Source organism: Lynx canadensis, chromosome X, assembly GCF_007474595.2.
Source record: "Lynx canadensis isolate LIC74 chromosome X, mLynCan4.pri.v2, whole genome shotgun sequence".
NCBI classification, from domain to species: Eukaryota; Metazoa; Chordata; class Mammalia; order Carnivora; family Felidae; genus Lynx; species Lynx canadensis.
In genome coordinates this window covers 64,672,904-64,700,095 of record NC_044321.2, presented here as the reverse complement: position 1 = coordinate 64,700,095, position 27,192 = coordinate 64,672,904, and the positions used below count along the sequence as shown (strand labels likewise).

At 37.1% G+C, this 27,192-nt stretch overlaps 1 protein-coding gene across 1 annotated transcript in view; it reads left to right on the top strand.

Annotated features, from left to right (window-relative positions):
- The first annotated feature begins 4,007 nt into the window (after positions 1 to 4,007).
- Positions 4,008 to 27,192, top strand: part of HMGN5 (high mobility group nucleosome binding domain 5) — a 189,788-nt gene continuing 166,603 nt past the window's right edge. Inside the window, exons 1-6 of the mRNA XM_032592064.1 lie at positions 4,008 to 4,177; positions 6,022 to 6,051; positions 6,581 to 6,610; positions 6,882 to 6,935; positions 9,156 to 9,284; positions 16,672 to 16,844. Of these exons, the coding sequence (XP_032447955.1) occupies positions 4,163 to 4,177; positions 6,022 to 6,051; positions 6,581 to 6,610; positions 6,882 to 6,935; positions 9,156 to 9,284; positions 16,672 to 16,844 (431 nt within the window). The 5' untranslated portion in view covers positions 4,008 to 4,162. The remainder of the gene's footprint in view (positions 4,178 to 6,021; positions 6,052 to 6,580; positions 6,611 to 6,881; positions 6,936 to 9,155; positions 9,285 to 16,671; positions 16,845 to 27,192) is intronic.

Here is a 27,192-nt window from a genome sequence, read left to right as displayed (position 1 = left end):
TGTAATCAATCCAAGCAATTCCTCAGATCAGTCTTCAACATGACTCAAAAATAAGTGCATTGATGTATTTGGCTCACTGTACTTGCCATTTATTTTGCTCTTTGAAAATACCAACCAACAATATATTTAAAACAGAATTTTGGGGCGTCTGGGTGGCTCAGTCGGGTAAGCGTCCGACTTTGGCTCAGGTCATGATCTCACTGTTCCTGGGTTTGAGCCCCATGTCGGGCTCTGTGCTGACAGCTCAGAGCCTGGAGCCTGCTAAGGATTCTGTGTCTCCCTCTCTCTCTGCCCCTCCCCTGCTCATGCTCTGTCTCTCTCAAAAATAAACATTTATAAAAATTAATAAATAATAAAACACAGAATTTTAATTACATACTAAAAGTCTTACATCATTATTTGTTAGCAATAGTGGGTAGTTTTCTGATTTTTTTCATTTTTTGTAAATATAATGGAAACAATAATGGTAATGGATGATGCCAAAATCAAAGATAATTTAATAGATAAAAGCAAATATCTTTTTACTAATCAATCAGTATTTTTGAGATCCCATTGCACATAAAGCAGTTCATACAGAAATACTTCTAATTATGTAACATATATATCATTCTAAACTATAAACAGGACATTTGAAGACCTCTTTTATCTTAACTGCCTAGCACCCCTTTTCTCATAAATATATAATCTTAATATTCTCTTTTGGATTATCTTTCTGTTTAATGTTGGTTTCTTTCCTCTATAATTTTTCATATCTGTCTGTGTCTTTTCCCAATGGTTACCCAGTGGACATGCTAAAGTTTCTGTAGGTTTTTAGAGCGCTTGTAGGTATATTTAATACTCAGGGGAAATTAGAGAGTCCAGTGGAGAGTTGTCTAACAATCAAACTTTATAGTCAATAAACAATTATAAAAGAGAAATAAGCCAATTTAATTTTAGAAAAACTGAGCCAAAAAAGTCTTAATTTGACAATTATACAAAGATTAAAGCCTTACTTAAAAACAATTTATCAATTTTAGAAAAATAGTTTTTAAAGTTAGTAAATTCATAGAAACTATGTAGAATATGATGTGCTGAGAAAATATTCAGGCAAGGCGAAATAAGTATATAAAATTTTAAATCAATGTGAAATTTTAGGACTGAATGGCTGGGGAAAATCAGGTTTGCTTGTGTCATATGAGTGGTACAATTTAAATTCTATAACATAATAAGAAAGCAGGATCTTTTAGGGCAGAAATGATTGGAGAAGGCTTTTGTCAAAGGGGTTGAATCTGAGCAGTTTTGGTAGACATTTGATAGGCAAAGATATAACAGAATGGGTCTGTAGTATGAGATAATAATACAGCAAATGAAGAGTCTAGGGCAGGTTGGTTTGTATAAAAGGCCACCTGATTAATGATTAGAAAGAACATGGTATGTGGTAGGTCAAGACTTAGAGAACTATGTCACAATTAGAATATTTTCTTATGCATGCATGACTATTTTTTCAATCTGATAAGACATAAATCACAGTTGCAACAAGTCAGACAGCAAGGAAGAAAAACTGACCAAAAAACAAAAATGCTGACAAACTTAAGAGGTATCTTAGATCTCACTGACTACACATTTGTGCTTTGCCTCAAAACTAAGCCTGACTTCCCAAGTCTTCACATGATCATTTGTTTCAGTCCACTTGGACTAGGCATTCTTTTCCCTAACAAGTACAAATATTTCCTGTATCTGCATTTGCTGTTAACAGTCTATTCAACAGTTCAGGGCCAAGTCAAATACCACCTTCTCAACAAAAAATTTCTCCAATGATCTGCCCTAAATGATAGTTCCCCTCTGTTATAATATCAAACTTAGATTGTACCACTCATATGATAAAGCAACCTTGGTTTATAAATATGCATGCAACTGCTTGCTCTATTTTAAAAATTATAAAAATCCTAAGTGTAGAAACTATGTAATTTAACTTTGCATGCCAGAGAGTTTTGTCTTTTTACAGGTTAGTCTACAAAACCAAAATCCAATTCACAAAATAATGCTAAATACGAATTTGTTGAGTAAATGTGTTCCAGTGTTGCCACATTTTTCATTCCCTTCATGTTTTTTTTTCTTATCCTTTTGAGGCAATCCTCATTTTGTACCCAATTTTTATACTTACATTCTAACTCTTGGAACATAAAATGATTGAAAAATATCTAGGCTCGCTCAGTAAAGTTTTCACCATAAGGGCAAAAAGAGGCCTCTAGAGGATCTAAGGATGATTCCAATAACTGTGGGCAAAGGAAGCAATATAAATGTCTTCTTAATTTACTTACTTGAATCAGAATACAATGAGATTGGAGAAGGGAAGTTGACTTGTAATCAAACAGTCTTATACTACTGGATCTGTTTAATTCCACAGTATAGATGGCTGGGGAAGAATGGGCAAAAATTTAAATGATGGGTTCTTCTGTTAGGCCATATTTTAGTTTGAGGGGATGCTTATGTATTATGTAACAGCTATGAATATTAAATTTTTAAACTGGTAATTCCAATTTTTTTAGTACACATGAACACAAATGAAACTCCCCCTTTAGGTAGCTGTGCAAAATATTAATTTCCTTTTTAAATTAACCTTCCAGAATAAGGATTTGGGCTGTCGTTGGAGCACTTTTAAACCCAATTACATGTTACAACAACCAAAGTAAGGTACTCTGAGAAAGGGCTTCAGGACCTGGAATCTCCATTTCTACCCACAATTATCCTCAAGTACAGTATTCGCCAATTCCCATCCCCACTCCCACAACCTTTAGGTCTCAGGAACTAACTTTGGAAGGCAGATAGAAGTCTCTTTTAGAGGAGAAATCCACCTAAGGATGGGTTAAACTATGGTGAGGCTAAGGAGACACTATCCTTCGGCATAAAATGTAAGAACTCCAAAACTCAACAATGAAGATAAATACTTAATGCACTATTTTAAATATCTAAGTTAATGTACCAAAGTCCATGATGAACAAAATATCAAAATTTTTCAAAAAGGATCCTACCCTGTGCTTGCATGACTCACCTCAATCGCCTCACCCTAATCTGTTTTGGGCCCATCCTTAAATTTTGTGGCACTGATGAGTGCCTTTTAATCACCTGATCCTAGTCCAGGCTCTGAGTCCTAAACACATTTTTGCATGGCACCTTCCTGAGTCCCTTCACTAAATGCTACCTTTGGATTCAAAATCCCTTGTATCAGCACTTTAACTCTGGATAGACCTTTGTTATTACAAACTTAACTCGAGGTCCTATTCTTGGTGTATGCTTACCAAGTGGGATATCAGGTGTCTGTGCCCTCAGGCTCTTCTGCTCTTCCAGCTCTCAGTTTTCTTTCAACTCTTCACCTGCAGGAGACGCAACATTTTGGCGCCCTCCTCATATTTTAGCACCCTCCTCGTGCCAGGACCACAATACTGCTTTGGCGGAAAGTTCCCACAAGCAGAGAAACAGCTTCAGTCTTCTCTACTTTCTGAATCAATACTTCCCCCCCCCCCCCCCGCAGTTCATCTCCATCCTCCTGCCAGAGGTAGAATGTGAAGACTGGAGCCTATACTAAACCCGGTCTCAAAAACACTTTATCCCTGGAAATAAGTAAAAGTGGTGGTTTTGGAGACTGTGGAGAAAGCAACTGCTGTGACTTTCGCCTGTTATTACAACATAAAAGAAAAACAAAATGAAGACAACTCTGGCTTTCCCGCCAGTCTTAAGCTTGAGCATTTTGCATTTATCAAGTCCATGTGCTCTTCCACCACACCAGCGGTCTGAAAAGGCAGCCTTAACAGGGCGTCTGGCAAGTCTGTGGACCACGCCCCTGGGCAGATCAGCTTTCTTTATTGGTCTCACTGCCTGTCATTCAAATCTGGCTCCCACTCCAGCTAACCATTCACGTAGTTTGGTTGCGTCTTGGTGCGTTTAATGTTGCCAATAACGAGGTGTGTTTTTTGTTGTTGTTGTTGTTTTTTTTTTTTGTTTTTGTTTTTTTGTTTGTTTTTTTTGTTTTTTTGTTTTTTTGTTTTTTTGTTTTTTTTGCCGAGTACAGGTTGTGCTGCAATTAGTTCATTGAAAACTCAGTTGCTCTCTAAGCGCTTGGGCAGAGACTGCTTTCGGCTTTTTTTCTGCTAATTGTTAAGATCTCCTGTAGAGAGCTGCAACAATGCCCAAAAGAAAGGTAAGTGAAATAGGAAGATAGAAGGGGGATTAGAGACTGAAATACATATTTCCTAATCCGTAGAGGTTTTAGAAAGCATTTTGGCTTCTAGTTCGATTTTGTGATGTACTGAATGGAAGGGGGAAAGAAAGGCAAAGAATGATCAGTGTAAGATTAAGGATGGTCTTGAATGCAACTAGTAGTTCACTTTCGGCTTGTTTTGTTTAAGGGAAATAATCGTTTAAGAGGTGTCTCCATGCTGAAACAGCCATAGCGTTGTGCTGTCGCTTCCTACCCCACCTCCCTTCCTCCGCTTACCCTATTGGAGAACACTTCTCTTAACCACACTTCCAGGCACCAGTTTCCTCCTCAGCCTCCGGCTTTTCTCCGGGAACCTTCCAGTTTGGGGTAACGAAAGCCACGGCTTTCTCCCGTATTTGCCTTTGTTCTTCCCGTTTTCTTTTTCCTCTTCCCTCCTCCACTTCTTGGCATGCCAGATGGCTATGCAATGGTAATCCTGTGCCATTAGGCGGCGCAGACTTCAAACTGTCTTAAAGAAGGAGAGAACCACCTCTGCAATTAGCAACTTTAGGGCTATGAGATCTGGGGTTCTCCAAACTCTTTGTGTAAAGGTGGAGAGATGGCAAGAGAACTGCGTAAGATAAAAACTACTGCTGATGTTGCGGTAGCGTGGATTTATTCACTTTTAGACATGCAGAATTGATTTGAGATATTCAGGGGCTACAGGTATTCTGCAAACCCTCATTTCAAAAATTGTGACTCCTCTTCTTGGACAAGAGATAAATTTACTACCAGTGTTTGTTTGAATGTTTGTTTGTTGTTTTGGGAAGGGGGGTGTCCCTTAGTAGTGAAATTGAACGCTGTTTCATTGCTTCATAAAATTGGAAAACACTGTGCTGATGTAAAGCAGTGTAATTGTTTTGATATTATTCCTATTTATCCGGCCACCTTCCCTATTTCTAAAACATAGGAATAAGACCGAAATTCCCCTGTGCTCTGGGGCTGTATGAATCATGTAATAGCTTGATAATTCCCAGACTAAAGGGCTGCTCAAATACAAAAAGCAATGGTTTTTAGTAACCATCCCATTTCCTGAGATTCCCTCCGCTGAGCTTTTCTAGGCTTGTGCAATGGGTCGTGCTATTTTACAGATCTGACAGCAACCTTGTAGCAGGTAGTGGCGGGAAGTTTTAAAGTCCATGGCCAGCTCCTCGGAATAATGCATTGACGTTGCAGGGGTTCCCTCCATAAAAGAAAAAGAGAAGGAAGGAAGGAAGGACCAAAAGGAAGGAAAGAAAGAAAGGGAAAGAAGGAAGAGAAAGAAAGAAAGAAAGAAAACAGAAAGCAAGCAAGCATCGAAACATTGTGGGGGTTGTAGTTTTTGTATGAAGGACTTGGAAAGATTAATCCAGCCAGTAGAGAGGATCAGATAAGTACAATTGCATATAAAACATAAGGCAAAACACAGGGAAATTGCAGGAAGTTCCTCCTTCATTCTGCCCACCCCCACACTTTTTTTGGCTTTAACACTGGCTACAGCAGCTGGATTTTAAAATTTAAAAGGTTTGTTTGTAGGAGATGCAATTTACACAAAAGGATGGAATTGATTATTAGTTGTGGGAATTTATGTCTTGAGAATGCATTTGCATCTTGGTGCACATTTGCACATTAGCGGACAGCAGTATGTAGCATGCTACTAGGAAATAACACGTGGCTACTTGAGCTGGAATCCAGGAAAAAAGTCATAAGTGGTTATGTTACAACTGTAATCCATATGCAGTATTTTCTAATCTATGTGTTTATATCGATGACCTTATTCCTGTGTGGTTTTCTCCTCTGTATAGGCTGCCAGTCAAGATGGTACCAGGCAGGAGGTGAGTTTTTTTAGTTTTAGAATATGACTGAAAAAATCCACTTGTTTTATGAATTTGAGACACACAAAAATAGATGCTGATTTGTATATCTGTACCATATGAGTATGAATATGGTATGCTAGTGAGCTCTTTCAGAAATATAGCAGGTATTGAAAATTACAAACTTCTTGGAATTTAGGACCTTATGCTTGTTAAGATCTGGAGAGAGTTTCTTCCTTTTAAGCAAAAAAATCTGTCAGTTTGCAAGAAGGGGCTATATTCTTATTTCTAAATATGCTCCTTGTTATTAGCCATTGTGTTCATTTAGCTTAGCATTTGAAGTTTAATTTGAGATATTTTTCTTTAGCTGTATAAAGGGTCCAGGGAAGGGAAAATAAAAATTTATATTTCTACTATATATTCTACTCAAGTTTACAACTGCCTCTTTAAAAACAATGCTCATGTAGTGTTGCACTAAATATTTTCACAATATAAATAATTCTAGTTTTGTGTGTCCATAATTCTATTAATTATTTTTTTTTACTTATAGCCAAAAAGAAGATCAGCCAGACTGTCTGCTGTAAGTGGTCTTTTTAAAACGCTTCTCATGTATTGTAAAATGTACTTTTAAAATTCAGGGAATCCTACACAATACTACCTATTTAATACAAGATTTATTTTGGATGTTGTAAAAAATTTCACACTAAGGACATGTTTGTTTGTTTTTCCTAGTGGTTGGTCCGAACTATACCCATTTATTTAAATTAAGAGGTTGGATTTCATTATTAGTAATCTGTCTTCAATTATGATTTTTTCCTCCCCCCAACCATGACTTGTGTTTTTTGATGCAGATGCCTGTGCCCATTACACCAGAGTTGAAGCCCAAAAGAACATCTATTACAAAGGTAAATATTCAACAGGCAATGTTGACAGAAGATTACTCTTCTTTAGAAATAATTTTTTTGGAGGGGCGCCTAGGTGAGGTGGCTGTCGGTGAAGAATCTGACTTCAGCTCAGGTCATGATCTCAGGGTTCATGGGTTTGAGCCCTGCATCAGGCTGTGTGCTGATAGCTCAGACCCTGGAGCCTGCTTTGAATTCTGTGTCTCCCTCTCTCTCTGCCCCTCCCCCACTCACTCGCACACGCTCTCTCTCACTCTCTCTCAAAACTAAACATTAAAAAACATTTAAAAATAATGTTTTTGGAAAGGCATACAGCTGATCATTTTGCTTTCTTTATTTTCTGTTTAGCTAGTAATATATTATACCATATGGTGCATGTAAACTTTTTGAGTAAGGAATATTTGTTCACGTTCTGTGATTGTCTACCGTATTTTGACATTTTTATTAGGAAGAAACAAAATAAAATTTTAGTTGGGTAGACTTGTAAAATATATATGCCTTTGACATCATATAGTCACAACACCAATATTGCTGGAAAAACAAAAGGTGTAAACTGTAGTAACCAAAATAATGCTTTGTAATAATAGTAGTAACTAACATTTGATAATACTTTACAGTTTGCAAAGTGTTTTCACATAAATTATTTTTAAATGAACACAATTGATATTCTATACTCTAATGTTATGGCTAATGACATTAGAAATAGAAATAGCCTCAATATTAAGTTCGTTTCTCCATGTTGTTATTTATTTATTTATTTATTTATTTATTTATTTATTTATTTATAAATGTGTGCAAATATAATACTAGTAATTTTTTAAACTGCTTTATTGAGGTATGACTGATATTTTAGAGATTGGTTAACTTCCTAAAATCATAAATGGTTAAAGCTAGGAGGAACATTAAAATCCTCGAATCCCATCATTTTGTGATTGGAGAAACTGTAAATTACAGGCATATTTATAAATCGCTTTAAATTATTTGATTAAAAGATACTGCTGGGGCCACCTGGGCTGTTCAGTTGGTTGAGCATTCAACTCTTGATTTTGGCTGGCGTTATGAGCCATGGGTTCGAGCCCTGCATCAGCTCCACGCTAAGTGTGGAGGCTGCTTGGGATTCTCTCTCTCTCCCTCTGCCCCTCTCCCTGCTCGCATACTTTCTCTCTCAAAAATAAAAAGAAAGATACTGTTAAAACTAGGGCAAGTGAAGTTTTAGTAACAAGTAACAACAGGAGAGAAAAGTTTAAAAAATTTTTTTTTTCTATTTGACATTTCAAGGTCACTGTTCTATAAAATTGGGTACTCAATTTATAGGCTATTAAGATAGTAAACACTTTATTTCCATTAAAATTAGAAGATAATGCTATAATAAAACAAATACTATATAATCCTGGACTTTAAAATGCATTATTATACTTGACTCTCTGTTTTTCATGTGTTAAAATAGTAATAATATATCTATATTATATTTTATAGTTTCTAAAGCAATTTCACATATATTTTACCATTTGTTCCTAATAACACCCCTATGAGGTAGGTGGAATTACTCTTTTTTACATATAAAAAAACATGCACAAAAAGATTTATACTTTTGCTCAAGATGACATCAAGTAAGTAGCAGATCCAAAATTCAAACACAGGTTTTCTGGCCTCTTCACCCAGTGCTGTTTACTCACATAGGCAAAGAGCTTTCTTGGTAAAGCAATCATGATTCAAGTCATTTCAAAACTTGTAGAACATATATTGAATCACCTATGTCCCCAGGAAATCTCTTTAAAATATATCTAAAGTGATGCCCTTGCTAGTGTTTCTCTTAATTATTAGCCACTGGAGGCTTTGCAACAAACAAAACCCTGTTGCTAATTATTAGACATGACAGATGAACTGGCCCCCTCTAGTCAAAAAGAGTTAATTTATAAAAATCTAATCTGATGCAGGCAATTAGCTTTGAGTGGTCAATGGTCAGTATTCTAACTTGTTGCTTCTCATCTAAAAGAAAATGTATTTGATTTATATCTGAAGAATATTATTCATTTTTAATGCTGCTTTGGGTTTACAATGGAGGTAAAAGTGTCGAGTGATGATTTTATTGATATTAAGTTTATATGGATATTGTAATCTTTTTATAAATCATTACAGCAGGTGATAAAATAACCTGGGCCATTTAATTAACACACCACTTAAGTTGTATATTTGTTTTTATTATTCTGTGTTGCTGGACAGAAAATGAAGACAGAACATGATACGATGGAAAAAAACACAGATACAAGTTCCAAAGCAATAGCTGAAAACAAGAAAGAAGTCGTTAAAGAAGAATATAGTGATAAAAATGGAGAAGCCAAAATTATGGAGGTATTTTAAATATTAACAGATTTATCCATTTGAAAGATCAACAATGGGTACAACTGAAGGAAATCTTGTTTGACTTGTAGTTTAAAAGTTGAGAAACATTAAATGAGTAGTGGTTCTATACTGTGTTAGTCCATTCCAGCTGCCATAACAAATACCACAGACTAGGTAGCTTTTAAATAACATAAATTTATTTCTTATAGTTCTGGAGGCTGAGAAGTCCAAGATCAAGGCACCAGCATTTTTGGTATCTGGTGAGGACCTGCTTTCTGTTTTATACACAGCAGTCTTCTTGCTGTGTCCTGACATGACAGAAAGGGTGAGAGACATCTCTGGGGTCTCTTTTGTAAGGACACTAATCTCATCCATAAGGGCTCTTCCCTCATGACCTAATCACTTCTCATAGGCCCTACCTTCAGGTAGGGGGATTAGGTTTCATCATATAAATTATGGAGGACACAAATATTCAGTTTATGACATATAATAGTATTGAAGGGGAAAATAAGAAAATGAATTTAAAATACGAGAGTTTACAGGTATAAGTAGTGAGAATATTGGGTTTGCATTGCTATTGGTAGAATAATGACAGTGATCATGACTTAGTAATAATAAAATGACTTATTAAATAGCGAGCAATCCTTTATTCCTTTTGTTGGCAAATGGTCTATTTATAAATCCCTTTGCAAGATCATATGATTCTTTTCCCCTGGCAGATTGCAAAACAAATTATTATGTAAATGTTTCTTACAGGTCTTTATTTGCATATTTAATGCATACCATAGTTTTTGATATTGCAGTAAAACACTGAAAATGGGATATAGTGCCAAATATACAAACCAAGGCTGTGCAAATAGGGAAAAAATTTTTGTAAGTGATCTTATGCTCTATGGTGAAAGACTTTTATTTCTTATTTACATTATTTTTTGTTTAAATTTAGTTAGTTAACATACAGTGTAATACTAGTTTCAGGTATAGAATTTAGTGAATCATCACTTACATACAACACCCAATGCTCATCACAAGTGCCCTCCTTCATACCCGTCACCCATTTAACCCATCCCTACACCAACCTCCCCTCCAGCAAACATCAGTTTGTTCTCTGTAGTTAAAAGTCTGTTTTCTGATTTGGCTCTCTTTTCTTTTGTTCCCCTATGTTCATCTGTTTTGTTTCTTAAATTACACACATGAGTGAAATCATGTGATATTTATGTTTTTCTGACTGACTTATTTCACTTAGCATAAAGCTCTTTAGCTCTCTCTAGCTCCATCCATGTCTTCACAAATGACAAGATTTCAATCCTTTTTATGGCTGAATAGTATTCCATTGTATGTATGTATATATATGTATATATGTATGTGTGTGTGTGTGTGTATATATATATATATATATATACACACATATATATACACCACATCTTATATATCCATTTATCAGATGGTGGACATTTGGACTCTTCCCATAATTTGGCTATTGTTGATAATGCTATAAATATTGGGGTGCATGTATCCCTTCAAATGACTATTTTTGTATCCTTTGAGTAAATGCCTAGTAGTACAATTGGTGGAACATAGGGTAGTTCAATTTTTAACTTTTTCAGGAAGCTACATACTATTTTCCAGAGTGACTCCTCCACTTTGCATTCCAACCAACAGTGCAAGAGGGTTCCCCTTTCTCCACATCCTTGCCAACACCTGTCGTTTCCTATATTGTTAATTTTAGCTGTTGAGACTGGTGTGAGGTGATATCTTATTGTAGTTCTGATTTGTATTTTTCTCATGATGAGTGATATTGAGCATCTTTTCATGTGTCTATTAGCCATCTGGATGTCTTCTTTGGGAAAATGTCTATTCATATCTTCTGCCCACTTTTTAACTGGATTATTTGAGTGTTGAGTTTGATAAGTTCTTTATAGATTTTGGATACTAACACTTTATCAGATATGTCATTTGCAAACATCTTCTCCCATTTCATTGGTGGCCTTTTAGTTTTGTTGTTTGTTTCCTTTCCTGTGCAGAGGCTTTTTATCTTGATGAAGTCCTGATAGTTTATTTTTGCTATTGTTTCCCTTGCCTCAGGAGATATATCTAATAAGAAGGTGCTATGGGAAATGTCAAAGAGGTTGCTATATGTGTTATCCTCTAGGATTTTGATAGTTTCCTTTTTCAAATTTAGGTCTTTTATCCATTTTGAATTTATTTTTCCATATGGTGTAAGAAAGTGGTCCAGTTCCATTCTTTTGCGTGTTGCTGTCCATTTTTCCCAACACCATTTGTTGAAGAGATTGTCTTTTTCCCATTGCATATTCTTTCCTGCTTTGTCAATGATTAATTGACCATACAGTTTTTGGTTCATTTCTAGGTTTTCTATTCTGTTCAATTGATCTATGTGTCCATTTTTGTGCCAGTACCATACTGTTTTGATCACTACAGCTTTGTAATGTAACTTGAAGTCTGGAATTGTGATGTTTCCAGATTTACTTTTCTAAGGTTGCCTTGGATATTTGGGAACTTTTGTGGTTCTATACAAATTTTAGAATGGTTTAGCTCTGTGAAAATGCTGGTGGTATTTTGGTAGGAATTGCATTCAATGTGTAGATTGCTTTGGGTAGTATAGACATTTTAGCAATATTTGTTCTTATAATCCATGAGCATGGAATATTTTTCCATTTCTTTGTGTCATCTTCAATATCTTTCATAAATTTTTTATAGTTTTCAGAATAGAGATCTTTTACCTCTTTGGTTAGGTTTATTCCTAGGTATCTTATTGTATTCGGTGTAATTGTAAATGGGATTGATTCCTTGATTTCTCTTTCTGCTGCTTCATTATTGGTGTATATAAATGCAACCTATTTCTCTACACAATTTTGTATCCTGTAACTTTATGGATTCATGTATCCATTCTATCAATTTTTGGTGGAGACTTTGGGTTTTCACTGTGTACAGTATTATGTCAACTGAAAAAATTGAAAGTTGGCCTTCTTCCTTGATGATTTGGACGCATTTATTTCTTTGTGTTTTCTGATTGCTTAGGCTAGGACTTCCAGTACTATGTTAAATAATAGTGGTGAGAATGGATATCCATGTCTTGTTCCTGACTATAGAGGAAAAGCTCTGTTTTTCCCCATTAAGGGTAATGTTAGCTGAGTTTTGTATATGACCCTTATGATGTTGAGGTGTGCTCCCTCTATCCCTACTTTGATGTGGGTTTTTATCATGAATGGATTTTGTACTTTTTCAAATGCTTTTTCTTCATCTTTTGAGAGGATCATAAGATTCTTTTCTTTTATTAATGTGTTGTATCACATTGATTCATTTGCAAATATTGAACCACCCTTGCAACCCAGGAATAAATCCCATTTGATTGTGGAGAATGATTTTGTCAATGTATTGTTGGATTTGGTTTGCTAGTATTTTATTGAGAATTTTTGCATCCATGTTCAGCTATTGCCCTGTAGTTGTTGTTGTTGTTGTTGTGTGTGTATATGTTTACGGAATTCTTACCTGGTTTTGGTATCAGGGTAATGCTGGTTTCATAGAATTAATTTAGAAGTTTACTTTCCATTTCTATTTTTTTGGAATTGTTTAAGAAGAATATATATTAACTTTTCCTTAAATGTTTGTTAGAATTCCCCTGTGAAGCCATCTGGCTCTAGACTTTTGTTTGTTGGGAGATTTTTGATTACTGATTCGATTTCTTTGGTGGTTATAAGTCTCTTCAAATTTTCTATTTCTTTCTGTTCAGTTTTGGTAGTTTATGGTTCTAGGAATGTATCCATTTCTTCCAGATTCTCTGATTTGGTAACATACAGATTTTTTTATAATATTCTCCTATAATTCTATTTCTGTGGTGCTGACTGTTATTTCTCCTCTCTCATTTGTGATTTTATTTATTTGTGCCTTTTCTCTTTTCTTTTTGATAAGTCCTGCTAGGGGTTCATCAATTTTATTAATTTTTCCAAAGAAATCAGCTCCTGGTTTTTGTTTGTTTTTTTCTATATCATTTATTTCTTCTCTAATCTTTATTATTTCCCTTCTTTTGCTGCTTTTAGGGTTTGTTTGTTGTTCTTTTTCTAGCTTCTTTAGGTATAAGGTTAGGTTGTTTATTTTAGATTTTTCTTTGCTGCATCCCAAAAGTTTGGACCATTGTTTTCATTTTCATTTGTTTCCATGTATTTTTAAATTCCTCTTTGATTTCCTGGTTAACCCATCATTCTTTAGTAGGATGGTCTTTAACCTCCATGTATTTGTGGACTTTCTGAATTTTTTCTTGTGATTGACTTCAAGTTTCATAGTACTGTGGTCAGGAAATATGCATGGTATGATCTCAGTCTTTATGTACTTGCTGAGGTCTGAGTTTTGACCTAGTATGAGATCTCTTCTGGAGAATGTCCCATGTTCACTCGAAAAGAATGTGTATTCTGCTGCTTTAGGATGAAATATTCTGAATGTATCTGTTAAGTCTATCTGGTCCAGTATGTCTTTCAAAACCATTGTTTCCATGTTTATTTTCTGTTTAGATGATCTGTCCATTGATGTACTTGGGGTTTTTAAAGTCCCCTATTATTATTGTATTATTGTCAGTAAATTCATTTATGTTTGTTATTGTTTTATATATTTGGGTGCCTCTATGTTGGGTGCATAAATATTTATAATTGTTAGATCTTCTTTCTGGATAGTCCCCTTTATTATGATATAGTGCCCTTCTTTATCTCTTGTTACAGTCATTGGTTTAAAATCTAGTCGTTCTGATATAAGTATTGCCACTCCAGCTTTGTTTTGATGTCCATTTGAAAGACAAATGTTTCTCCATCCCCTCACTTTTAGTCTGCATGTGTCTTTAGGTCTAAAATGAGTTTCTTGTAGGCAGCATCTAGTTTGGGCTTGTATTTTTATCCATTCTGACACCCTGTGTCTTTTGATTGGAGCATTTAGTCCATTTCCATCCAAATTAATTATTGATAGGTATGTATTTAGTGCAATTTTATTACTTGTTTTGTCATTGTTTCTGGAGATTCTCTCTGTTCATTTCTAGTCTTTGTTGCTTTCAGTCTTTCCTTCCCACTCAGAGTCCCCTGTAATATTTCTTGTAAAACTTTTTTAGTGGTTACCAACCCCTTTAGGTTTTTATTGTGTTTTGTTTTGTTGTTGTTGTTGTTTTTGTTTGTTTGTTTGTTTTTGTCTGGGAACCTCTTTATCTCTCCTATCCTGAATGATAGACATGCTGGATAGAATATGCTTGGCTGTAGATTTTTACCATTCAGTACATTGAATCTATCATGCCACTCCCTTCTGGCTTGCCAAGTTTCTGTGGAACCTTATTGGTCTTACCTTGTACTTTATGGACTTCTTTTGTCTTGCTGCTTTTAGAATTTTTGTTGTTGTTGTTTATCACCATATTTTGTATATGTAACTACCATATGTCTTTGTGTTGGCCTGCTTTTGTCAATTTTGATCGGAGTTCCTTCTGCCTCTTGTATTTGGACGAATATTCCCTTCCAAAGATTAGGGAAGTTTTCAGCTGTATTTCCTCAAGTAAACTTCCTACCCCTTTCCTCTCTTGTTCCTGTGGGATGCGTATGATAGGAATGCTATTATGTTTGATGGGGTCACTGAGTTCTCTAAGCCTACTCTCATGATCCAAAATTTTTCTTCTCTGTTTTGTTCAGCTTCATTATTTTCCATATTTCCATCTTCTATATCACTTATTTGTTCCTCTGCCTCTTCCATCTTGTGGTCATTACAATCCAGTCTGTTTTGAATCTCAGTTATTGCAATTTTCATTTTGGCTGGATTGTTTTTTAGCTCTTTTATCTCTGTGACAAGTGCCTCCCTAATATCTTCCATGCCTTTTTCAAGACCAGCTAGTATCCTTACGATTGTTGCTTTAAATTCTGGATCAAGCATATTACTTATGTTTGCTTCAATTAGATCCCTGGCCATGACCTTTTCTTGTTATTTCTTTAGGGATGAATTCCTCCATCTTGGCATTTTTCTAGGTCTCTATCTTCTTCTCTGTGTTAGAAAAGCCAGTTATGTTTCCTGCTCCTGAGAGTAATGGCTTTATGAAGAAGAGGTCATATAATGTTCAGGGCCTGGCTCTTCAGGAAGTGTCTCTGTTGTGTGCTGCATGCACTTTGCTGCTGTATTTGGCTGCTGTATCCTTCAGGTCAGTCATTTATAAGGGTTGTTCTTGCCTGCAGTGGGAAGTGTTTGGACCTTGGCCAGAGGGTTGCAAATTTTAACTAGGTGTGCTCTGGTCTGCTTATTAAGAGACCTGATGCTATTTCCACTAGAACTGAAGCTTTGCAGAAATCTATGGTCAATAGAAGTGGTGTGTGTGGGAGGTTGTGCTAGTCTTATGAGGAAGGGGCCCACTGCACTGGTCCTTAGGCACACTTGCCTGAGAAATGCAGTACCAGCAGAGTGCAGGGTGTTAGGACTTGGTGTAAATAGGTAAGGCAGCCAGTGTTGTTCCTGTGCTGTCTACTGAGGTAGGTTTATGCTGAGGGGCAGGGGAGGGAAATGGCACCAGCCCATTCCTCTGTACCTAGGACCTCTAAATCTCTAGTCTTTGAGTCCCACTGGTGGCCAAAACACAAAAATCAGCCTCTTTCATTTTCCCAGCCAATGGCTTTGGGTAAGCATTCTCCTTGTGCATTTTCCTGTGTGTTCCACTCTCTCTCAACTTTCTGTGCAACCACAGATCTCTCCCTTCCACAGCACCTGTGATCCATTTCACCCCCAAACCACATCTCCATACTTTCTGCCTTCCTTGATGTGGCCTCTTCTCTCCCTCTAGTTGTGTAGTTTGTTCTATCAACCCTCAGGTCAATTTCTTAGGTATTCAGAATCATTTGATAGTTATCTAGCTGTATTTGAGGGATGAGGCAAACCTATTATCTGCCTACTATGCTACATCTTAGCTCTTCCCCACAGCCTACCCAGTCAAAGAGTTTTCAAGCAACTTTTACAAAGAAAACCTAAATCTCACCATTATAGAAACAAAATATTATTTCCTCAAAAGAATGCATTTTATTTACTCACTGAGAATTGCTGATATAGAATATATGTCATTTTTCCATATTTACTGTTTTCCATATTTGTAATGAAAATTATTTATATGAATATATTTTCCTGAATTTATTGTTCCAAATATCCATTTCTACATATGTGTGTGGAATTATTTTAGTTAATTATATCTCTTAGGATGTTTTCCTTATATTTTGATATTTGGGAGGTGTTTTTCACAGTAAAATTACTTTCTTATAAATGGAGATCATTCTTTTTATAAAAGAATAATTATAAAACAGCTATAACTCTGTCTAAATACTTAAGAAGAACAATTCCAAATTTATAAATATAATCTTGTTTATTTCTTGCCTATATATAGGCACCAGCTCCTGAAAAAGAACTTGAGGAAATGAACGAAGAAAAAAATGAAGATGTTGAAGAAGAGGGAGTAGAAAAGAATGAAGCAGTGTCACCAGCAAGAAAAGAAGATGAGAGATATCAGAAAGGAGATGGAGAAGATCAATACAAAAAAGAAGAGAAAGGAGAAGATGGGCAAGAGAACAAAGATGGAAAAGGAAAAGAAGATAGAAAAGAGGATGAAGATAGGAAAGAAAAAGAAGAGGGAAAGGAGGAAGACAAAGGATATGAAAAAAGAGGTGAAGATGGAAAAGAGAAAGAAGATAGCAAAGAGAAAGAAGAAGAAAGAGAGAAAGGACATGAAAAAGTGGATGAAGATGGAAAGGGGAAAGGAGAAGATAGCAAAGAATTGGAATGTGAAAAAGACAAAGGAGAAGAAAATGAGAGAAGAAAGAAAAAAGAATGAAGATGAAAAGGACAATAAAGGTGGAAAAGAGGATGAAATTGAAAATGAAGAGGAAGATGGAAATAAGCAAGAAGGTAGAAAAGAGAAAGGAGAAGATGGAAAGGAGGGCAAAGATGGAAAAGAGGAAGATGAAACAGAAGAAAATGGAAAGGGAGATGGGAAAGATGGAAGAGATGGAAAGGAAAATAAGAAGGGTAAATTGGGAAAGGAAGTAGCTGATAAAGAAGAGGCCAAAAAAGATGAAAAAAAAGGAGAATCTCAGAATATTGTTTAAAGCTTCCCTATATAGTTTCATAATTTGGTAATATGTGCCTCCATGTTGTAATGTTAATAGAGATGAATATTTTTATCAAATATTTTATAAACACAACTTTTCTTTAGCATCAGTGTAATTTCAGAACATCTTCATGCTGATTATTCATCACAAAGTAGCTAACATGAAACCTTTTTACATTTTGTGACTATAATAGTGGAATATATAAAAATATTCTTTCAACTTTTTGAGTGACTTTCCTTTTGTGTAAGTTATGTATTAAATCTGTGAATTTTAATTTTACTTATATGTGATCAAGTCACAATGTGGGGATATCATGAAAGATTGTTACAACATTCTTATGGTTCTCTAGGTTGTTTTTATAAAAAAAAAAGTGAACTATTTTCTGTAATGCAAAGAGTTAGAATTCTTTCCCAAATATAATTTTATTACCAGCTCGTGAACAAATAAAATTGTAATTCCATTTTAAAAAGATTTACACATTTTTTTTCAAAAGGGCAGTTCTGATTATACGTGTATCCACAAAATTTTACTGGGTTGATCTTAATAAAAATTCTCTTCAAAAATAATTGTAGTTTTTTATATCTCTAAAAATGTAGTTAGTGAAATATTATAGCATTTATTTTTTTATATTGTGATATTCATAAAAGAATTTAAAAGTTTTTTTGCACTGAGATAAAATTAACATAAAATTTACCATTTTAACCATTTCCAATTCAGTGGTTTTTAGTACATTCACAATGTTGTGTGATTACCACCACTACCTAATTCCAGAACATTTTCACCCAAATAAAAACCAAAGTGCCAATTAGTAATCTTTATATTCTCAACTCCCTCCTCACCTGTCCCTGGTAGCCACTAATTTAGTTTCTTTCTCTATAGATTTGCCTATTCTAGATATTTCAAAAAAATAGAATCATGCAACGTGTGGCCTTTGTGTCTGGCTTCTTTCACTTAGGATAATGTTTTCAGGTTCATTGATGTTGTAGCATGTATCATTACTTCATTTCTTTTTATGGCTGAATAATATATTACATTGATATACTACATTATTTCTTGATGAACATTTGAGTTGTTTCTATGTTTTGTCAATTATGTATAATGCCGTTATGAATATCCATGTACATGTTTTTGTGTATATATATATATTCTCCTAGGTATACATTCTAGAAGTAAGAGTCACTGGACCAAATAGTCATGCTATAACTTTTTGAGGGTCTTCCAGACTGTTTTCCAAAGTGGCTTCAGCATTATATATTCTCACCAGCAATATAGGAGGGTTCTAATTTCTCCACTTTCTTGTCAATACTTCTTATAATCTATATTTCATTATATAACCATCCTAGTGGGGTAATTTGGGGGTGATTAAAATCATGGTGATTTTTTTTTTATGAAATTTATTGACAAATTGGTTTCCATACAACACCCAGTGCTCATCCCAAAAGGTGCCCTCCTCAATACCCATCACCCACCCTCCCTCCCTCCCACCCCCCATCAACCCTCAGTTTGTTCTCAGTTTTTAACAGTCTCTTATGCTTTGGCTCTCTCCCACTCTAACCTCTTTTTTTTTTTTTTCCTTTCCCTCCCCTATGGGTTCCTGTTAAGTTTCTCAGGATCCACATAAGAGTGAAACCATATGGTATCTGTCTTTCTCTGTATGGCTTATTTCACTTAGCATAACACTCTCCAGTTCCATCCACGTTGCTACAAAGGGCCATATTTCATTTTTTCTCATTGCCACATAGTATTCCATTGGGTATATAAACCACAATTTCTTTATCCATTCATCAGTTGATGGACATTTAGGCTCTTTCCATAATTTGGCTATTGTTGAGAGTGCTGCTATGAACATTGGGGTACAAGTGCCCCTATGCATCAGTACTCCTGTATCCCTTGGATAAATTCCTAGCAGTGCTATTGCTGGGTCATAGGGTAGGTCTATTTTTAATTTTCTGAGGAACCTCCACACTGCTTTCCAGAGCGGCTGCACCAATTTGCATTCCCACCAACAGTGCAAGAGGGTTCCCGTTTCTCCACATCCTCTCCAGCATCTATAGTCTCCTGATTTGTTCATTTTGGCCACTCTGACTGGCGTGAGGTGATACCTGAGTGTGGTTTTGATTGTATTTCCCTGATAAGGAGCGACGCTGAACATCTTTTCATGTGCCTGTTGGCCATCCGGATGTCTTCTTTAGAGAAGTGTCTATTCATGTTTTCTGCCCATTTCTTCACTGGGTTATTTGTTTTTCGGGTGTGGAGTTTGGTGAGCTCTTTATAGATTTTAGATACTAGCCCTTTGTCAGATATGTCATTTGCAAATATCTTTTCCCATTCCGTTGGTTGCCTTTTAGTTTTGTTGGTTGTTTCCTTTGCCGTGCAGAAGCTTTTTATCTTCATAAGGTCCCAGTAATTCACTTTTGCTTTTAATTCCCTTGCCTTTGGGGATGTGTCGAGTAAGAGATTGCTACGGCTGAGGTCAGAGAGGTCTTTTCCTGCTTTCTCCTCTAAGGTTTTGATGGTTTCCTGTCTCACATTTAGGTCCTTTATCCATTTTGAGTTTATTTTTGTAAATGGTGTGAGAAAGTGGTCTAGTTTCAACCTTCTGCATGTTGCTGTCCAGTTCTCCCAGCACCATTTGTTAAAGAGGCTGTCTTTTTTCCATTGGATGTTCTTTCCTGCTTTGTCAAAGATGAGTTGGCCATACGTTTGTGGGTCTAGTTCTGGGGTTTCTATTCTATTCCATTGGTCTGTGTGTCTGTTTTTGTGCCAATACCATGCTGTCTTGATGATGACAGCTTTGTAGTAGAGGCTAAAGTCTGGGATTGTGATGCCTCCTGCTTTGGTCTTCTTCTTCAAAATTCCTTTGGCTATTCGGGGCCTTTTGTGATTCCATATGAATTTTAGGATTGCTTGTTCTAATTTCGAGAAGAATGCTGGTGCAATTTTGATTGGGATTGCATTGAATGTGTAGATAGCTTTGGGTAGTATTGACATTTTGACAATATTTATTTTTCCAATCCATGAGCAGGGAATGTCTTTCCATTTCTTTAAGTCTTCTTCAATTACCTTCATAAGCTTTCTATAGTTTTCAGCATACAGATCCTTTACATCTTTGGTTAGATTTATTCCTAGGTATTTTATGCTTCTTGGTGCAATTGTCAATGGGATCATTTTCTTTATTTGTCTTTCTGTTGCTTCATTGTTAGTGTATAAGAATGCAACTGATTTCTGGACATTGATTTTGTATCCTGCAACTTTGCTGAATTCATGTATCAGTTCTAGCAGACTTTTGGTGGAGTCTATCGGATTTTCCATGTATAATATCATGTCGTCTGCAAAAAGCGAAAGCTTGACTTCATCTTTGCCAATTTTGATGCCTTTGATTTCCTTTTGTTGTCTGATTGCTGATGCTAGAACTTCCAGCACTATGTTAAACAACAGCGGTGAGAGTGGGCATCCCTGTCGTGTTCCTGATCTCAGGGAAAAAGCTCTCAGTTTTTCCCCGTTGAGGATGATGTTAGCTGTGGGCTTTTCATAGATGGCTTTTATGATCTTTAAGTATGTTCCTTCTATCCCGACTTTCTCAAGGGTTTTTATTAAGAAAGGGTGCTGGATTTTGTCAAAGGCCTTTTCTGCATCGATTGACAGGATCATATGGTTCTTCTCTTTTTTTTTGTTAATGTGATGTATCACGTTGATTGATTTGCGAATGTTGAACCAGCCCTGCATCCCAGGAATGAATCCCACTTGATCATGGTGAATAATTCTTTTTATATGCTGTTGAATTCGATTTGCTAGTATCTTATTGAGAATTTTTGCATCCATATTCATGAGGGATATTGGCCTGTAGTTCTCTTTTTTTACTGGGTCTCTGTCTGGTTTAGGAATCAAAGTAATACTGGCTTCATAGAATGAGTCTGGAAGTTTTCCTTCCCTTTCTATTTCTTGGAATAGCTTGAGAAGGATAGGTATTATCTCTGCTTTAAATGTCTGGTAGAACTCCCCTGGGAAGCCATCTGGTCCTGGACTCTTATTTGTTGGGAGATTTTTGATAACCGATTCAATTTCTTCGCGGGTTATGGGTCTGTTCAAGCTTTCTATTTCCTCCTGATTGAGTTTTGGAAGAGTGTGGGTGTTCAGGAATGTGTCCATTTCTTCCAGGTTGTCCAATTTGTTGGCATATAATTTTTCATAGTATTCCCTGATAATTGTTTGTATCTCTGAGGGATTGGTTGTAATAATTCCATTTTCATTCATGATTTTATCTATTTGGGTCATCTCCCTTTTCTTTTTGAGAAGCCTGGCTAGAGGTTTGTCAATTTTGTTTATTTTTTCAAAAAACCAACTCTTGGTTTTGTTGATCTGCTCTACAGTTTTTTTAGATTCTATATTGTTTATTTCTGCTCTGATCTTTATTATTTCTCTTCTTCTGCTGGGTTTAGGCTGCCTTTGCTGTTCTGCTTCTATTTCCTTTAGGTGTGCTGTTAGATTTTGTATTTGGGATTTTTCTTGTTTCTTGAGATAGGCCTGGATTGCAATGTATTTTCCTCTCCGGACTGCCTTCGCTGCGTCCCAAAGCGTTTGGATTGTTGTATTTTCATTTTCGTTTGTTTCCATATATTTTTTGATTTCTTCTCTAATTGCCTGGTTGACCCACTCATTCGTTAGTAGGGTGTTCTTTAACCTCCACGCTTTTGGAGGTTTTCCAGACTTTTTCCTGTGGTTGATTTCAAGCTTCATAGCATTGTGGTCTGAAAGTATGCATGGTATAATTTCAATTCTTGTAAACTTATGAAGGGCTGTTTTGTGACCCAGTATATGATCTATCTTGGAGAATGTTCCATGTGCACTCGAGAAGAAAGTATATTCTGTTGCTTTGGGATGCAGAGTTCTAAATATATCTGTCAAGTCCATCTGATCCAATGTCTCATTCAGGGCCCTTGTTTCTTTATTGACTGTGTGTCTAGATGATCTATCCATTTCTGTAAGTGGGGTGTTAAAGTCCCCTGCAATTACCACATTCTTATCAATAAGGTTGCTTCTGTTTATGAGTAATTGTTTTATATACTTGGGGGCTCCGGTATTCAGCGCATAGACATTCATAATTGTTAGCTCTTCCTGATGGATAGACCCTGTAACTATTATATAATGTCCTTCTTCATCTCTTGTTACAGCCTTTAATTTAAAGTCTAGTTTGTCTGATATAAGTATGGCTACTCCAGCTTTCTTTTGGCTTCCAGTAGCATGAGAAATAGTTCTCCATCCCCTCACTCTGAATCTAAAGGTGTCCTCAGGTCTAAAATGAGTCTCTTGTAGACAGCAAATAGATGGGTCTTGTTTTTTTATCCATTCTGATACCCTATGTCTTTTGGTTGGCGCATTTAATCCGTTTACATTCAGTGTTATTATAGAAAGATAGGGGTTTAGAGTCATTGTGATGTCTGTATGTTTTATGCTTGTAGCGATGTCTCTGGTACTTTGTCTCACAGGGTCCCCCTTAGGATCTCTTGTAGGGCTGGTTTAGTGGTGACAAATTCCTTCAGTTTTTGTTTGTTTGGGAAGACCTTTATCTCTCCTTCTATTCTAAATGACAGACTTGCTGGATAAAGGATTCTCGGCTGCATATTTTTGCTGTCTAGCACCCTGAAAATCTCGTGCCAATTCTTTCTGGCCTGCCAAGTTTCAAAAGAGAGATCAGTCACGAGTCTTATAGGTCTCCCTTTATATGTGAGGGCACGTTTACCCCTTGCTGCTTTCAGAATTTTCTCTTTATCCTTGTATTTTGCCAGTTTCACTATGATATGTCGTGCAGAAGATCGATTCAAGTTACGTCTGAAGGGAGTTCTCTGTGCCTCTTGGATTTCAATGCCTTTTTCCTTCCCCAGTTCAGGGAAGTTCTCAGCTATGATTTCTTCAAGTACCCCTTCAGCACCTTTCCCTCTCTCTTCCTCCTCTGGAATACCAATTATGCGTATATTATTTCTTTTAGTGTATCACTTAGTTCTCTAATTTTCCCCTCATACTCCTGGATTTTTTTATCTCTCTTTTTCTCAGCTTCCTCTTTTTCCATAACTTTATCTTCTAGTTCACCTATTCTCTCCTCTGCCTCTTCCATCCGAGCCGTGGTGGTTTGCATTTTGTTTTGCATTTCCTTTAAAGCGTTTTTCAGCTCCTCGTGACTGTTCCTTAGTCCCTTGATCTCTGTAGCAAGAGATTCTCTGCTGTCCTGTATACTGTTTTCCAGCCCAGCGATTAATTTTATGACTATTATTCTAAATTCACTTTCTGTTATATTATTTAAATCCTTTTTGATCAGCTCATTAGCTGTTGTTATTTCCTGGAGATTCTTCTGAGGGGAATTCTTCCGCTTGGTCATTTTGGATAGTCCCTGGTGTGGTGAGGACCTGCAGGGCACTTCCCCTGTGCTGTGGTGTATAATGGAGTTGGTGGGCGGGGCCGCAGTCAGTCCTGATGTCTTCCCCCAGCCCACCGCTGGGGCCACAGTCAGACTGGTGTGTGCCTTCTCTTCCCCTCTCCTAGGGGCGGGATTCACTGTGGGGTGGCGTGGCCCGTCTGGGCTACTTGCACACTGCCAGGCTTGTGATGCTGGGGATCTGGCGTATTAGCTGGGGTGGGAATGCAAGGTGCACGGCGGCAGGGGGGGCAGGCTTAGCTCGCTTCTCCTTAGGTGATCCACTTCAGGAGGGGCCCTGTGGCAGCCGGAGGGAGTCAGATCCGCTGCCGGAGGTTTGGCTCTGCAGAAGCACAGAGTTGGGTGTTTGTGCAGAGCGAGCAATTTCCCTGGCCGGAACCGGTTCCCTTTGGGATTTTGGCTGGGGGATGGGCGGGGGAGATGGCGCTGGCGAGCGCCTTTGTTCCCCGCCAAACTGAGCTCTGTCGTCCGGGGGCTCCGCAGCTCACCCTCCCTTTGTCCTCCAGCCTTCCCGCTTTCCGAGCAGAGCTGTTAACTTATGACCTCCCAGACGCTAAGTCGCGCTTGCTGTCGGAACACAGTCCGTCAGGCCCCTCCGCTTTTGCAAGCCGGACTCGGGGGCTCTGCTTGGCTGTGGAGCCGCCCCTCCGCCCCGGCTCCCTCCCGCCAGTCCGTGGAGCGCGCACCGCCTCGCCGCCCTTCCTACCCTCTTCCGTGGGCCTCTCGTCTGCACTTGGGTCCGGTGACTCCGTTCTGCTAATCCTCTGGCGGTTTTCTGGGTTATTTAGGCAGGTGTAGGTGGAATCTAAGTGATCAGCAGGACGCGCGGTGAGCCCAGTGTCCTCCTACGCCGCCATCTTCCTGCCCTATGTCAATCATGGTGATTTTGATATGCATTTCCATAATGATGTTGAGCATCTTCCCATGTGCTTATCAGCCATTTGTGTATCTTTGGAGAAATGTCTAACAAATCCTTTGCTCATTTTCACTTGGGTTGTCTTTTCAGTATTGTGTTGCAAGATGTGTACATATTTTATATACAAGTGCCTTATCAGTTATAATATTTGCATAAATTTTCTCCCATTCTATGGGTTGTCTTTTCATTTTCTTGATAGTGTCCTTTGATGCACAAAAGTTTTTAATTTTGATTTAAATGTAATTTACCTTTTCTTTCATTGCTTGTGTTTTGTGTGGCATATCTAAGAATCTGGAGCCAAACCCAGGTCACAAAGACATACATCCATATATCTTAAGAGTTTTATAGTTTAACTCTTATATTTAAGTCTCTGATATATTTTGTGTTAAATTTTCTACATGGTGTGAAGTAGGGGTCCAACTTTATTAATTTACATGTGGTCATCCATTTGTTCAAGCACCATTTCTTGAAACACTATTTCCCTATTGAATGGTCTTAGCACTCTTCAAAAATGAATGGACATAGATGTATGGATTTATTTCTGCACCCTCAAGTCTGTACCATTAATGTATATGTCTATATGTCAGTACCATACCTTTGATTACTGTAGCATTGTAGTAATTTTTGACATCAGAGAGTATGTGTCCTCCAATTTTGTTCTTGGTTGTTCAGGGACCCTTATAATTCCATATAAGTTTTAGGATCAGTTAGTCCATTTCGCCAAAGAAAAGACAGTTGAAATTTTGCTTAAGGATCACAATAAATATACAGATAAGTTTTGAGAATATTGCCATACCAAGAAAATTTTCTTTCAATACATTAACACAGGATGTCTTCTCATTTATTTAGGGTAGCTTTCATTTCTTTCAGCAATATTTTGCAGTGCTTTGTGTACCAGTCTTTTACCTCCTTTATTAAATTTATTCCTAAGTGTTTTATTATTTTTGATGCTGTAAATGGATTTCTTATTTCCATTTTGGATTGTTCATTGCTACTACCTAGACACAACTGAGTTTTGAATATTAATCTTGTATCCAATTTTGCTGAACTAGTTTATTAGATTTGGTAGGTATTTTGTGGATTCTTCAGAGTTTTTTTTCTAATTTTTTTTTTTAAATTTGTATCCTGCAACTTTGCTGAATTCATGTATCAGTTCTAGCAGACTTTTGGTGGAGTCTGTCGGGTTTTCCATATAGAGTATCATGTCATCTGTGAAAAGTGAAAGTTTGACTTTATCTTTGCCAATTTTGATGACTTTGATTTCATTTTGTTGTCTGATTGCTGATACTAGGACTTCCAACACTATGTTATACAACAGCGGTGAGAGTGGACATCCCTGTCGTGTTCCTGATCTCAGGGGGAAAGCTCTCAGTTTTTCCCCATTGAGGGTGTTATTAGCTGTGGGCTTTTCTTTTTTTTTTTTTTTTATTATTTTATTTTTGGGACAGAGAGAGACAGAGCATGAACGGGGGAGGGGCAGAGAGAGAGGGAGACACAGAATTGGAAACAGGCTCCAGGCTCTGAGCCATCAGCCCAGAGCCCGACGCGGGGCTCGAACTCACTGACCGCGAGATCGTGACCTGGCTGAAGTCGGACGCTTAACCGACTGCGCCACCCAGGCACCCCAGCTGTGGGCTTTTCATAAATGGCTTTTATGATGTTTAAGTATGTTCCTTCTATCCCAACTTTCTTGAGGGTTTTTGTTAAGAAAGGATGCTGAATTTTGTCAAATGCTTTTTCTGCATCTGTTGACAGGATCATGTTTCTTATCTTTTCTTTTATTAATGTGATGTATCATTGATTTGTGAATATTGAACCAGCTCTGCATCCCAGGAATGAATCCCACTTGATCATGGTGAATAATTCTTTTTATATGCTGTTGAATTCGATTTGCTAGTATCTTATTGAGAATTTTTGCATCCACATTCATCAGGGATATTGGCCTGTAGTTCTCTTTTTTTGTTGGGTCTCTGGTTTGGGAATCAAAGGAATGCTGGCTTCATAGAATGAGTCCAGAAGTGTTCCTTCCCTTTCTATTTTTTGGAACAGTTTGAGAAGGATAGGTACTATCTCTATTTTTAAAAAAATTAAGTTTATATATTTATTTTTAGAGAAGAGAGAGCGAGCGGGGGAGGGGCAGAGAGAGAGAGAATCCCAAGCAGACTCTGCGCTGTCAGCACAGAGCCTGACGCAGGGCTCGAACTCATAAACCGTGAGATTGTGACCTGAGGTGAAACCAAGAGTCAGATTCTTTTTATTTCTTTTTTAAATTTTTTTAATGTTTATTTATTTTTGAGAGCGACAGAGACAGAATGAGAGTGGGTTAGGGGCAGAGAGAGAGAGGGAGACACAGAATCCGAAGCAGGCTCCAGGCTCCAAGCTGTCAGCACAGAGCCCGATGCAGGGCTCGAAATCACGGGCTGTGAGATCATCACCTGAGCCAAAGTCAGACGC